The 12,924-nt window shown below is 33.8% G+C and overlaps 1 protein-coding gene across 2 annotated transcripts in view; it reads left to right on the plus strand.

Moving 5' to 3' along the window:
- Positions 1–12,924, plus strand: part of LOC106464634 (rho-related GTP-binding protein RhoE-like) — a 56,663-nt gene that overhangs the window by 22,651 nt on the left and 21,088 nt on the right. For both annotated transcript variants that reach the window (XM_022392378.1, XM_022392379.1), the window contains exons 2-3: positions 6,471–6,607; positions 11,554–11,641. In XM_022392378.1, the coding sequence (XP_022248086.1) occupies positions 6,512–6,607; positions 11,554–11,641 (184 nt within the window). In that variant the 5' untranslated portion in view covers positions 6,471–6,511. The remainder of the gene's footprint in view (positions 1–6,470; positions 6,608–11,553; positions 11,642–12,924) is intronic.

Below are 12,924 nucleotides of genomic sequence, written 5' to 3' on the forward strand. Positions count from 1 at the left end.
ATGCTAGTACAAATATAGAAGTTGGTGGATGTTAGTATAAACATAGAAGGTGGCTGTTAGTATAAACATAGAAGGTGGTGGATGCTAGTACAAATATAGAAGTTGGTGGATGTTAGTATAAATATAGAATGTGGTGGATGTTAGTATAAACATAGAAGGTGGTGGATGCTAGTACAAATATAGAAGTTGGTGGATGTTAGTATAAATATAGAATGTGGTGGATGTTAGTATAAACATAGAAGGTGGTGGATGCTAGTACAAATATAGAAGGTGATGGATGTTAGTATAAATATAGAAGGTGGTGGAACCACCTTCTATATTTATACTAACATCCACCAACTTCTATATTTGTACTAGCATCCACCACCTTCTATGTTTATACTAACATCCACCTTCTATGTTTATACTAACACCCACCACCTTCTATATTTATACTAACATCCACCACCTTCTATGTTTATACTAACAGGGTGTTAGTATAAACATAGAAGGTGGATGTTAGTATAAACATAGAAGGTGGTGGATGCTAGTACAAATATAGAAGGTGGTGGATGCTAGTATAAATATAGTGCAAGTTAGATTCAGTTGTTTCGTGTTTATTTTCTTATCTTGAGCATATTGTTTACTTTTCTACTTCTCATTTTATCTATAATGTCACTATTGTGACAAGCCTTGAAAGGATTCTTCTGTAGGACGCTGGTTGCATCCTTTTGCAGAAAGAATAGTATTTGAGTTTTTCACACCCAGTACATGAAAAATATTCAGTGTACCTCTAGATCCTCTATCAATTACACTCACGTTGTGCGGTTGTATCCAAGTACAGATCTTTTCAACAAAATTTCGAACTATAAGTAAATGCTGCATTATTATTTCCCCACTAAACAGCTATGACCCAGGGGTCGATACCATTCGTTTGACAAGTGTCTGCTGTTTTTGCCTACTATCACTTCGCCTCCAGAATGGATATTTGCTATGTAGAACTATGGTTTCAATATCGTTATCACCTTCTGCCAAAACGTCACACAGAAAAGAATGGGTATGGTTAGAATTCAAAACGTGGCGTCTGATGTGTCCAAGCACAATTGTAGACAGAATTATGTTGAATTACTCAGTATGAAATCTATCGAAAAGTTTCACCAAACATATTTACACAGATCTTACACAGACAGGCTATTCAGATAAGATATCGACAGATCTTACACAGACAGGCTATTCAGATAAGATATCGACAGATCTTACACAGACAGGCTATTCAGATAAGATATCGACAGATCTTACACAGACAGGCTATTCAGATACGATATCGACAGATCTTACACAGACAGGCTATTCAGATAAGATATCGACAGATCTTACACAGACAGGCTATTCAGATAAGATATCGACAGATCTTACACAGACAGGCTATTCAGATAAGATATCGACAGATCTTACACAGACAGGCTATTCAGATAAGATATCGACAGATCTTACACAGACAGGCTATTCAGATAAGATATCGACAGATCTTACACAGACAGGCTATTCAGATAAGATATCGACAGTTGATTCACGTTAACAGTTGGCTTGTGAGACTTATCCTTTTATTACTGCACTGGTCTCAAAAAGATCAATCACATCTATTACATTATATTTACATCTATCACGTAGCAGTCGGGTATAAACTGCATTAACATCATAGAACTCCATTCGGAATAACAATACCGTGTATAACAAATACTTGGTTTAGTGTTTCAAGTGGTTCCAACAGTCAGCTGAATACATTTTAGGAACACTTGACATGACTTTTTCCGTTGGTCTAATGTTCACACTTAAATGCTTAAAGCTTGCACAGCTTGATTTGATGTAGGATGTGAAATGTGGAGGAGGATCGTAGCTTGGATCATTTCTCTTCTTTCGGTTTCTCCGTCATCTAGTTGATATCATCAAAAGCGCGGAGTTTGGAACAACAGTCCTCTTGATGGCACTTGTTACAAATGATACCATATTTGATAGAAGTTTTCCTTTCTTTTCGAAGGCATTTGCTTAGTTCGCCATTACCTGTTCTTGATGTGCACCTTCATTTAAGATTACACTTCACATGGCATACGACACATCTGTATTCCATCATCATGACTCAGTGGTGTCTTGCTAATATTAATTCAGTATGAGCCTCATAAACATTTAGTTAGCAATCTGACAAAACAATATTGGTTTCATAACTTTAAAATTGTCTCAGTTTCATTGTATAATCCAAGTTGTAATATCTTTTCATGTACTTGTCTCTATTAGGCAAAGTCCAATTTCATTGGTTGAAATATAAGGTGTGCATAAAATCGATGTAGATTTGTTTACTAGTTAATAAAAGTTAAATGATTATCGTTTTTAAATACCCAATTTCATTGGTTGAAATATAAGGTGTGCATAAAATCGATGTAGATTTGTTTACTAGTTAATAAAAGTTAAATGATTATCGTTTTTAAATACCCAATTTCAACACGTCGATCGTTTTTATTTTAATTAGTTCTTTACACAGATACCTTGAACTTTTAACATTTTTCGGTAATTAAAGTATGCAAATAAAGGGTTTGGATATTATGAAATATGACAAAAAGCGGATCTTCACGCTTTAACAGAAACATTAGCTTTTGTAAAAAGATAGCCAGTGCCCTCTTAAAACAGTAACTTTATATATATATATTTATCGCACCTCATATTATGGTAAACAACGTGATAGTGAGTACAGAAGTTGGTTTATGAAGATGCTCACGTTGAAAGATGAATACAAAGTAGGAAAACAAATACCTAAAACTGAGCAATTCCTCTTGTTAACCTTGTTAAACTTAATCTTTATGCGACTGGATATTGTATAAAATGTGATTTACTTGTGAAAATACTAAAATCTATATATACAAACTATAACGTGAACAGCTACAGCAATGAGCTTACTTCATCGAAGCGCCTGTGTACAATACGAATTAGCTAATTCCAAAATTCTGCTCTATATCCCTTATCTCAGTGCAATTTTACATTATACTTATTGTTCTAATTTCCCACTTTATATACTGAGCTCATATAAGACAAGGAAAAAATCTGACAAGATACGAGTAATATACAGGGTGAATCATAGCCTACCCTCCTCTCCAAAAATGAAAAACGAAACTACAAGTGGAACTACAAAACCTTTGTTTATGAGAAAGCCGTATTTGTATGATCATTAAATCAATGTAGCCTTACAAATGTTCAGAGATTCACACTTGACCGTGTAAATACCCCCACATGAAATATAACGTTATTAAAAACTTTACTGGGGTCTTCGCCATGCCCCATCCTGTATATGAGTGACAGGAGGAAAATCTTTATTTTAATAATTGAAAGAATAGAACTAGATTTTCACCCAGGACTAATAATTTTGCCTATGTTTTGACATTCATTACAGTCATACGTATATACAGAGGGGGGACAGATAATTTATAATGTATCACATTATCAAATGCTTTTAATGGTAGAGTGCCGTAATAAGTCAATAACCTTTCATTTTCTGTTAAATTCGGTACATGAGACTGGCTTGATGTAGATAAATTTGAGGAGGTCAAACTCCGTGTTAAAATCCTAGTTTTTTGTAATGTTTAGTTTAATCTGTCCGAAGATATTGATCTTAACTCCATACTTTTTTAAAACTATATATAATGTGAGTGAGAATAAGATGATGCAGAAACACGTGTTCGCTTAAAAATATCGTTGGAAAGCTGAATGTCGGGATTAAGGATGACAACTAAATATATAGTAACTTTATGGCTTATATACAGGGAATGTCATACCGACTTGTAATCAATATTTTTCTCTCTGATCATTCTCAGGCACGAGCCTCGTTTTCAAAGTCTGCGAAGGTGGTTGTAGCAAAAGCTTTATCGATTTGTAACAAATTAATTTTATCCTGTGTTATTATTTGTAAACGTATTCTTACCTTTAGTTGTACTGTTTAAAAAGTTGTCGATCGTACATATGTTTAATTCACCACTACTGTTGTTTATAATAATAAAATAATGGATGCTTTTCGTTTCACTAGTTTCACACACATTTTACTGAAGCTTCTGTTATTAAATCACCTCATGTGCTATGTAGGCGTACATAGCACATAAAGAAAGTTAGATGAGTAATCGACCCCATCAAAGACAGTGTTATTAAATCACCTCATGTGCTATGTAGGCGTACATAGCACATAAAGAAAGTTAGATGAATAATCGACCCCATCAAAGACAGTGTTATTAAATCACCCCATGTGCTATGTAGGCGTACATAGCACATAGAGAAAGTTAGATGAGTAATCGACCCCATCAAAGACAGTGTTATTAAATCTCCAAATATGGAAGTATTGCTGTTATACAACAAGACAGACGGATATATTTATTATAACATTCCTAATCAAATAGTGGTTTGGTTTGAATTACGCGCCTAATTTAGCAATGAAAGACTAGAGAGAAGGCAACTAGACATCACCACCCACAGCCAACTATTGGGCTACTCTTTTACCAACAGCAAATAGGAGGACGACTGAGCCGCAAACAGAGAGAGAAAGAAATGAATGGAAAACTTAATAATTTTCTTTTTTCATTTTCAAGAGTGGGCTATATGTGGTTTTGGAAACATAATGTATAATTTCTAATTAAACGTACTAAAACACAATTTTTTAACAGCAAGCTCACACAAGCACAAAATGGACACTTTGTGTTTCGTCGTTTACATCGTTATCGTAAATTTAAAGTTATAAAAATATCCAGATTGGCGTATGTAATTCAATTAGAAATAACCTGTGTTGTAAGTGAACGTACAACGAACTTGTGTAACCAAAGTGTAAATCTATGTATTAAAATAATAAACAAATAAAATGTCCATACCCTTTCTATCTGACTGCGCTTCTTAATCGGGTAAACAAAATCTGATCAGTTTTCAAGTTTCATAATGATAAAGAATGTTTAATTTATGAAGACCCTCCCTCCAGCACTTTTTACATAGGAGAGTTGTCCTCAAGTCGTGTCGTATTAGTATCAGCCCTCTCACATCTGAATATTGTTATATCTGCCATTTTCTGAGTGGCAAGAAAGTTTTATGTGTTTACCATCATTGCGGAAATCCATGATCACAACAAGGTAATTTTATATGGGTACACCCACCAGTCCTAATATGTGAGCAACAAGATTTCCGACTGTCTGACACGTTTTCCAGTCGATGACCCGCGATTACTGCTTGCCAATTTTCTAAAAGCTAAAGCTCATTTTTGTAGGTGATTCCTCGCACACAACTACAACATCCCTGTTTATTTGGTTATCACAACTTGAATATCGTTAATGACTGTTTAGAAAAAGAATAAAGTAGGAAAGAACGACATAATATGGTAATGGAAACGCAGACTTTGAACTCCAAAGATATATTTTGTTTTTTGTTTCAGCAAATTGCACCTCAAATTACTTGAACGTGGTACAACGATAAGAATTTAAAATTTTCTGGTACTGAGACGCCTTTTGAGTCTGGAACCAGTTAAGCTGTAATATTATATATTGCAAAGAGGAAACGATGAGCGGTTATATATTTGTTTTCACGACTCTTTTTTTTCCCCTCACTGTTTAAAAATCAAGTGTTTATATTCAACAAATTATCTATATATATATATATACAACACCGTATTTGATGTAATTATTCCATAAGAATCTGAGTCATTCTTGCTTTATGTTTTAATCAACTTTGAAATGCTGCTCTTTACGGTTTGTTTTAGCGCAAGGCCACATGGGCTATCTGCTGTGTCTACCGCAGGGAATCAAATACCGTATATTTGCGTTGTAAGTCCATAAACTTACCGCTGACTCACCGTGAGACGCCAGTAAAATTATGTATGAATATTAACTTTAAAAATAGATAAGTATATTCATTTTTTAAACTATCAGTAATAGCCTATAAACAATAATGTAGTTTTTATCAATACGTTTTAAGTGCTATACTTCCTTTGTTATCACTATGAATACCGAGAGTATTAGCGGTTAGGGAAGGCTAATAGTCAGCGCGTCTGTTTTTGGGTATGACGGTCCAAGGTTCGCCTTCCGTTGCCACAAAATTTAAAAATCGTATTCTGCACTCTTGAGACCTTGGGTGCGTTACAAAATTGACGACAAATTCCACTATTCGATTAGAGTAACCCAAGGCTACCCTCTAGCCCATGAGTTCAAAATTTGGGAAAGCTAGCTTGCGCGAATATCCAAACACAAAATCATGTCAATAACATATCGTGCACCGACAGTGTGAGGGCAGATTCACAGAGCCGGAAATGCGATGCATCTCTCGAAACATCACATTTCCGACTTTGTAAAACTAACACAAACCACCCTTCTCAGATATAGTGTTCTCATTTGTATGAGCTTTATAAAAGACGTTTTTTTTATATTTAACTAAGATACTTGTTTAGCATAATCACTCTGTTATTAATACATCTTCATTAGGTGCAACCGTCCACATAGTCAGAAACTCCTTTGTAAGGCAGATGGAAGAATTCAGCTGTAAGATCGTTTTAGTTGGGGATAGTCGCTGTGGAAAAACTGCTCTAATCCACCGGTTTACTAGAGATAACTTCCTAGAGGTAAGACGATTTCATAAAATAGATGGTTGAAAAGCCTATATTCAAATATTTTAATTAACACGAAGGAAGTGTATACTAGAGATAGGTAAAAATATTAGCTACGTGTACTTAAATATAAGAATAATTGACGAACGTGTGTTGGAAAAACACAATGTAACGTTCATGAAAAGGCTGTTTAACTGGTTGTTGAAAGGACAACTTAATTTTTGACTTAAATATAATTTTGTCGTTATAACTTTCTCCAGAATTACTGTTTAAGAAGTTTCCACGCTAACATTAAAGCTTCTTTACGAACTTTCCTCTGATCTCGTTCACTAACTTCTTTCCGGACTTCTTTACCAGTTTTGCTTTTATCCTATTCACTATAAAACTTCTTCCCGGACTTCTTTATCAACTGTGAAGTGATCCTATTCACTATAAAATATCTTTTCATGCTTTTTTACTGACTTTCTTGTGATTTTATTAACTATAATACTTCTTCCCTGACTTCTTTATGAACTGTGCTCTGATCCTATTCACTATATAACATCTTTCTGGACTTCTTTACCAACTGTGCTCTGATTCTATTCACTATAAAGTATCTTTTCACGCTTTTTTACTAACTTTCTTGTGATTTTATTAACTATAATACTTCTTCCCGGACATCTTTATGAACTGTGCTCTGATCCTATTCACTATATAACATCTTTCTTGACTTCTTTACCAACTGTGCTCTGATCCTATTCACTATAAAGTATCTTTTCACGCTTTTTTACTAACTTTCCTGTGATTTGATTAACTATAATACTTCTTCCCGGATATCTTTATGAACTGTGCTCTGATCCTATTCACTATATAACATCTTTCTGTACTTCTTTAACAGCTTTGCTCTTATTCTATATTCATTATAAAGCTACTTTCTGTACTTCTTTACCAACTGTGCTGTTCATTATAAAATATATTTTCATGCTTCTTTGCTAACTTTACTGTGACTTTATTCACAGCTCATATATTTATTTTTATTTCCAGTTCTACCCATGGTTATCTGGGAAGGCAAACTTTTTTCGTGTAACTTACAGCAAAATAACAAGTTTTGTTGCAAATCAATAGACAAAATGTTCTCCACTTCCTTTTAAATTTCAATGATGTAACTGTATTTGAAAACCAACCTTTTCTTGTTTTGATATGAATCATCATTAAATCGCTTGGACTTCCACAAAACATGAAACTTTCTAGGTTTAAAACATGAAGTAGCACATTCTAAGAAGAAGGAAAAATTAGAGGAAAAGCCTCTAAATGGTGCATGTTCGCTTCCTAATGTATATCTTCAACCGAAACGCACTACAAGAAACCGTTGTTACAACTTCTATAAAAGTATAACACAATGAAGAAAAGATAATGAACAGTATTGTGCGCTCTGTACGGAGATATCGGTACCTATGAAACGGAAACAGGAGTCGTTATACCTAATTTTTTTCAACATCTTGATATCTATTATGTTTTGAAATCACCATCGTCGTGTATTTCTTATAAATAAACATATAACTTTTTGTAATTTCTATAATCACTAATAGCATATTTGTTACTTATGTGAATATTTTCAGTTTTCTGACAGTAAGTCATTTCGAAATGACTAAATATAATTTTTTTTAAATAGCCATATAATGTTGTTGATTTTATATTAAGATGCCGTAATTTCTGTGTAAAGCAATTGTCTTTTTTTAATTTTGTTTCTTGGCTATTGTGTGTTTGTTATGGATTTCGCGCAAAGCTACACAAGGACTATCTGCGCTAGCCGTCCCTAATTTAGTAGTGTAAGACTAGAGAGAAGGCAGCTAGTCATCACCACCCACCGCCAACTCTTGGGCTACTCTTTTACCAACGAATAGTGGGATTGACCGTCACATTATAACGCCCCCACGGCTGAAAGGGCGAGCTTGTTTGGTGTGACAGGGATTCGAACCCGCAGATTGCGAGTCGAGCGCCCTAACCACCTGGCCATGCTGGGCCTTTTATTTCCTTAAAATGTTTTATGAATTTACAGACAGTATAAATTCATACACGATATGTATGTATATATACTCGTTTTATTATAGCTACATTTTATGAAAAATGTGTATTTCTACTATTGAATAATAAGAAAAGTTAATATATATCTCTCCCTCTTGAAGCGCTTACATCAATCTGAAGAATAGAGTCGTTGAACAAAAAATGGTTGGAAACGGGAGCCCAATATGTGAAGTGGACACTAATGTCCGTACTTTATTAAGCTACTGCTAACTGAATTCTGATAATAGAGAAAGACCTCGAGGCCATTATCAGTGCGGTCTGCAGGAAATGGAATAATAAATTGTGTTGGTCAATCATTGAAACGATATTATGAGAAGTATTCCTCGGGATTGTGGGTCCAGATAATCCAACAGTAATTCCCAGTTTTTTTTAACACGTGTGAAAGTGACCTGTAGGGCTGTGTTTTGAGGCTTGCGGATTCCTCATGAAATCGAATTGACTTCCCGTGTAATGGTGAACGAATCATCTTTGATTCCAACAAGGCGTTAATAGAATTCTTACTGTAGAATTTAATTGGATTGGTTCTAAGATATATCGTAGAAGATCACGTTCCTGAGTGGATCGGTGTTGTTTATGTCACCAGATATTTATTTCGATGAGATCTAACATGTTCTATCTTTAAAAGAAATACAACATCTTAACTATTTCGAGGATATATACAATTTTATTTATTGAGGGTAAATCTAACGAAACCTGACATATTTTCCACTACAGAACTTCAGCAACGTTTTACTGAAATACTTTCCAACAACAACAACAAAAAATTTGTAAGTCAAATTTATAAATCACCTATGCATTAATTGTTTAAGCTCTCACAATAAATTACTTTTTTTTATATAAAATAAAATCTTTTGAAAACTTGGGCTTTTAAAATAATTCCTGAAATTCTTCCCTTTCTTAACTCGTTTATCTTGGACATTAATCTTGAAAGTAAATATAGAATATACAGGTTTTTATCCGGGAAGATTGTGATCCCATAACGTAAATAATTAGGAACATCCGTGACGTAAACAGTTAGGAACATGCATTAGACACCGTACCGAGTTGCATGCAGTCGTGTCTGCCTTGATGTATTGCATAAATTCTTTTCACCTGCCAGCTCCCACACCTCCACACATTAAGCCCCCTTCATTGTAACAAGTTAAACTACCTCTGTATACTTATTAATCCATTTATACGAAACACGTACTTTCACCTTCCTTTCACAACAAACTTGTCCCCCCCCCCCCTCGGTAGATGAGCTGAGAGTTCACTTTAATATCCGTGGTCGATTCCCTGCTGTAGACAGTGTGTGTATAGCATTATGGAGGTTTGTGTTAAAACAACAACACGGTAAACTTTATGTAACAGTCGAAATTTATACTCCAAAATTTAAAGTTTATTCAGTTAGAGTCGATGAAATACAATTATTATTATTTATTTTATATGAGTTCCTTCATCAACCGCAGGATGTATTTCCAAATAAAACGAAGTCAAGAAACTAGAGTATTGATAAATATATATATATATATATATTATTGATCTTCAAGCAATATATGTCGACATCCAGAAGTCTTTGAGCGTGAGTAATGAAGATAGATGTTGAACAAGAATGTTTATTGCAGGCGCAACGCCACACATAGGAGATGGCTGTTCGGATAACTAACGCCTTATAAAAGAAACGTTTATTATACGCCGAAAATATTTCCTCAGATACGTAGCGCCATATGATGGAAACGTTTATCATAAGATGGAGGCGGTTGTTCAAGTAAACAGCGTCTTATGACTTTACTGTACGATATAGATTATTGTTCCAAAAAGGAACCTCTTACGTTGCAACTGTTTATTCAAATACAGTGCGTTAAAAAGAAACGTGGAATAGTGAAATGCATAAACGAAACATGCTGCTTAACAGAAGATTTTTTTAACTCCAGTAAACATTATTCTAAATTAAAAACATAAATATGAAGCCTTAGCTACCACTCAATTCACTACTTATCACTTGCCTAACCCGGTTTCGGGAAATTCCACCCCTCATCAGTAGTCCTGGACAAAGCCAAATAAAATAAAAAAATAATAAAGAATCGTATCTAAGTCAGTGGTAAGTGGTGAATTGGATGATAGATTGGGCTTTATATATATAGTGTCTTAAACAGCTAGTCTGGTGAATAATTCGGAGGAATAAATTACTTACATCACTGCTACATATTCTTCGAATCCTTTACAAATAAAGGATCAGTGTGGTGAGTAACAAACAACCAAAAATACTTTACATATTATTTTGGATTAGTGAAAAACTGATTAGAGAACTGAATATTAATTTCTATATATATAGAGAACAGATAACGAAGGTTTAACAGCAAACTGCTACTTTGCTCTGAGTCAGATCTTTCCTGTAATTTATCATCTCGATACAGAAAATGTAGCACTATAAAACAGCGTGAATTATATAAGATTTGGCTTAAATACACATAAGATCATTTCATGTATGAGCCTATTTTTAAATGTTGAAACAAGTGTTCTAGTTATTAATCTGGCCTATTAATGTTTTACTATCCTTTCGGCCAAACAGGTTGACAGATAATACTAATGATATATTAGCTGGTGCAAACATTAGATAACAATCTGTTTCTGAGACAAATTTAGTCGCTTGTTTGATAATAATCACAACACAAATAAACTGTTACTTCTTAAACATCTCAACACACCATTGTTAATTAAATATATACTATTAAGTATTGCTAGTAAAGTGTATATATGTGTGTGTTGTTTGTAGCAATATATGTCTTTGTGCTTAAAATGGCTACCTGTCAATGTAACACCATCGCTTTACATATTAGAATATTTATTCCTGAACTGTCAGTATCATGATGTCTGTCGGTATCAAAGTATGATTGCCATTGTGTGTCTCGTTTCAGTTGTATACTCCAACTGGATTCGAACGCTACACCACAAATTACGAGGTTGGAGATTATATAATACATTTCACAGTCTGGGACACATCAGGTAAGCAATTACTTATTTGTTACGTCCTTATCTATGTTGGGATTTGACATTATGAGTCGGTCGTACTTAAAAAAAAGGAATTTTAAATGACTAAAAAATAATATCAAGATATATGAAACTATATGATTGTCAGTTTGTATGTATGTATGGAGCGTGTTACGTATTACAATCTCGAATGGTCTGAAATCTAGCTAAATGATAATATAAATTCAGTAGTTAAATAAATGCCGATATGTCTCCAATTTATGATATTTACCAACAAGATTGATACACACAGTTTTCTTTCTTAATACAAATATGTTTTAATATACAAACAACAACACAATTTACAATAACAGTTATTACGAACAATTATTTATGTACAAAAGTTTCACAGACTTACAAGCAATATAAAGTCTTCTTACTAGTCTGGAACTTATTTGATATCTTATCGAGGGTAGACGATGAGCGAATTAATTTCAAGTTAACGTAAGTATAATTCACTTAACAGGGAGCTAACTAGCCCTGTTGTTCTCGCTGATCACATGCCAATTACAGGTCGAGTTTCCACCGATGACGGTATGTAATGTTTTCGTAAAAGTACTAATGTCCGATGTGAATCCACTGAAGTTAAATGATTTGTAATATTCGAAATTTATAAACGTTCCTGATCAAATATCTTAAGTTCCCGATTAATTAGCGTTATAACAATCACAGTTATAGCTTCTAAAGTTTATAGCACACCAACTATAGCAAACCAATAATAGATACTATTTTTAGGCGCGTCTCGTTGGTTATATTTATAGGCGTGTGGAGAGTTTCTCGAAAATTCAGATTACGTAACAATACAAAGCTACAGTGGCGTATACATACACATATATATTATTGATTCTTACACTCAAGAATCTTCTACAGCTTTAGAGAATAGACGGGAGTTTCGCAATACATATTTAACAGTATACGTTATTTACATTTCTAAATATAAATTTAATTTAAACAAACATCGATATCAAAATATATATATTATAATAAATCCGTCACATGTTTCAATACTTTCTGTAGCATTAAAACTTTCTACATTACTATAGCTAGCTAGGTTACTTACACATCGATCCCTACTTTTCTTTATAAAATTTAAAATTATTTAATGCTTCTTTGTTTCCTTTTTATAAGTTATATTTTTGTGCGCCAGCAATACCAAGCGTGTGGCACGCAAATACCCGATCTATCAGGTTCTCTACCAACCTACCTCCAAATATAATTACATGTCCTAAGTAGCGCATCCTCCGTTATATATATATATA

This window comes from Limulus polyphemus, unplaced genomic scaffold (assembly GCF_000517525.1).
Source record: "Limulus polyphemus unplaced genomic scaffold, Limulus_polyphemus-2.1.2 Scaffold1705, whole genome shotgun sequence".
NCBI lineage: Eukaryota > Metazoa > Arthropoda > Merostomata > Xiphosura > Limulidae > Limulus > Limulus polyphemus.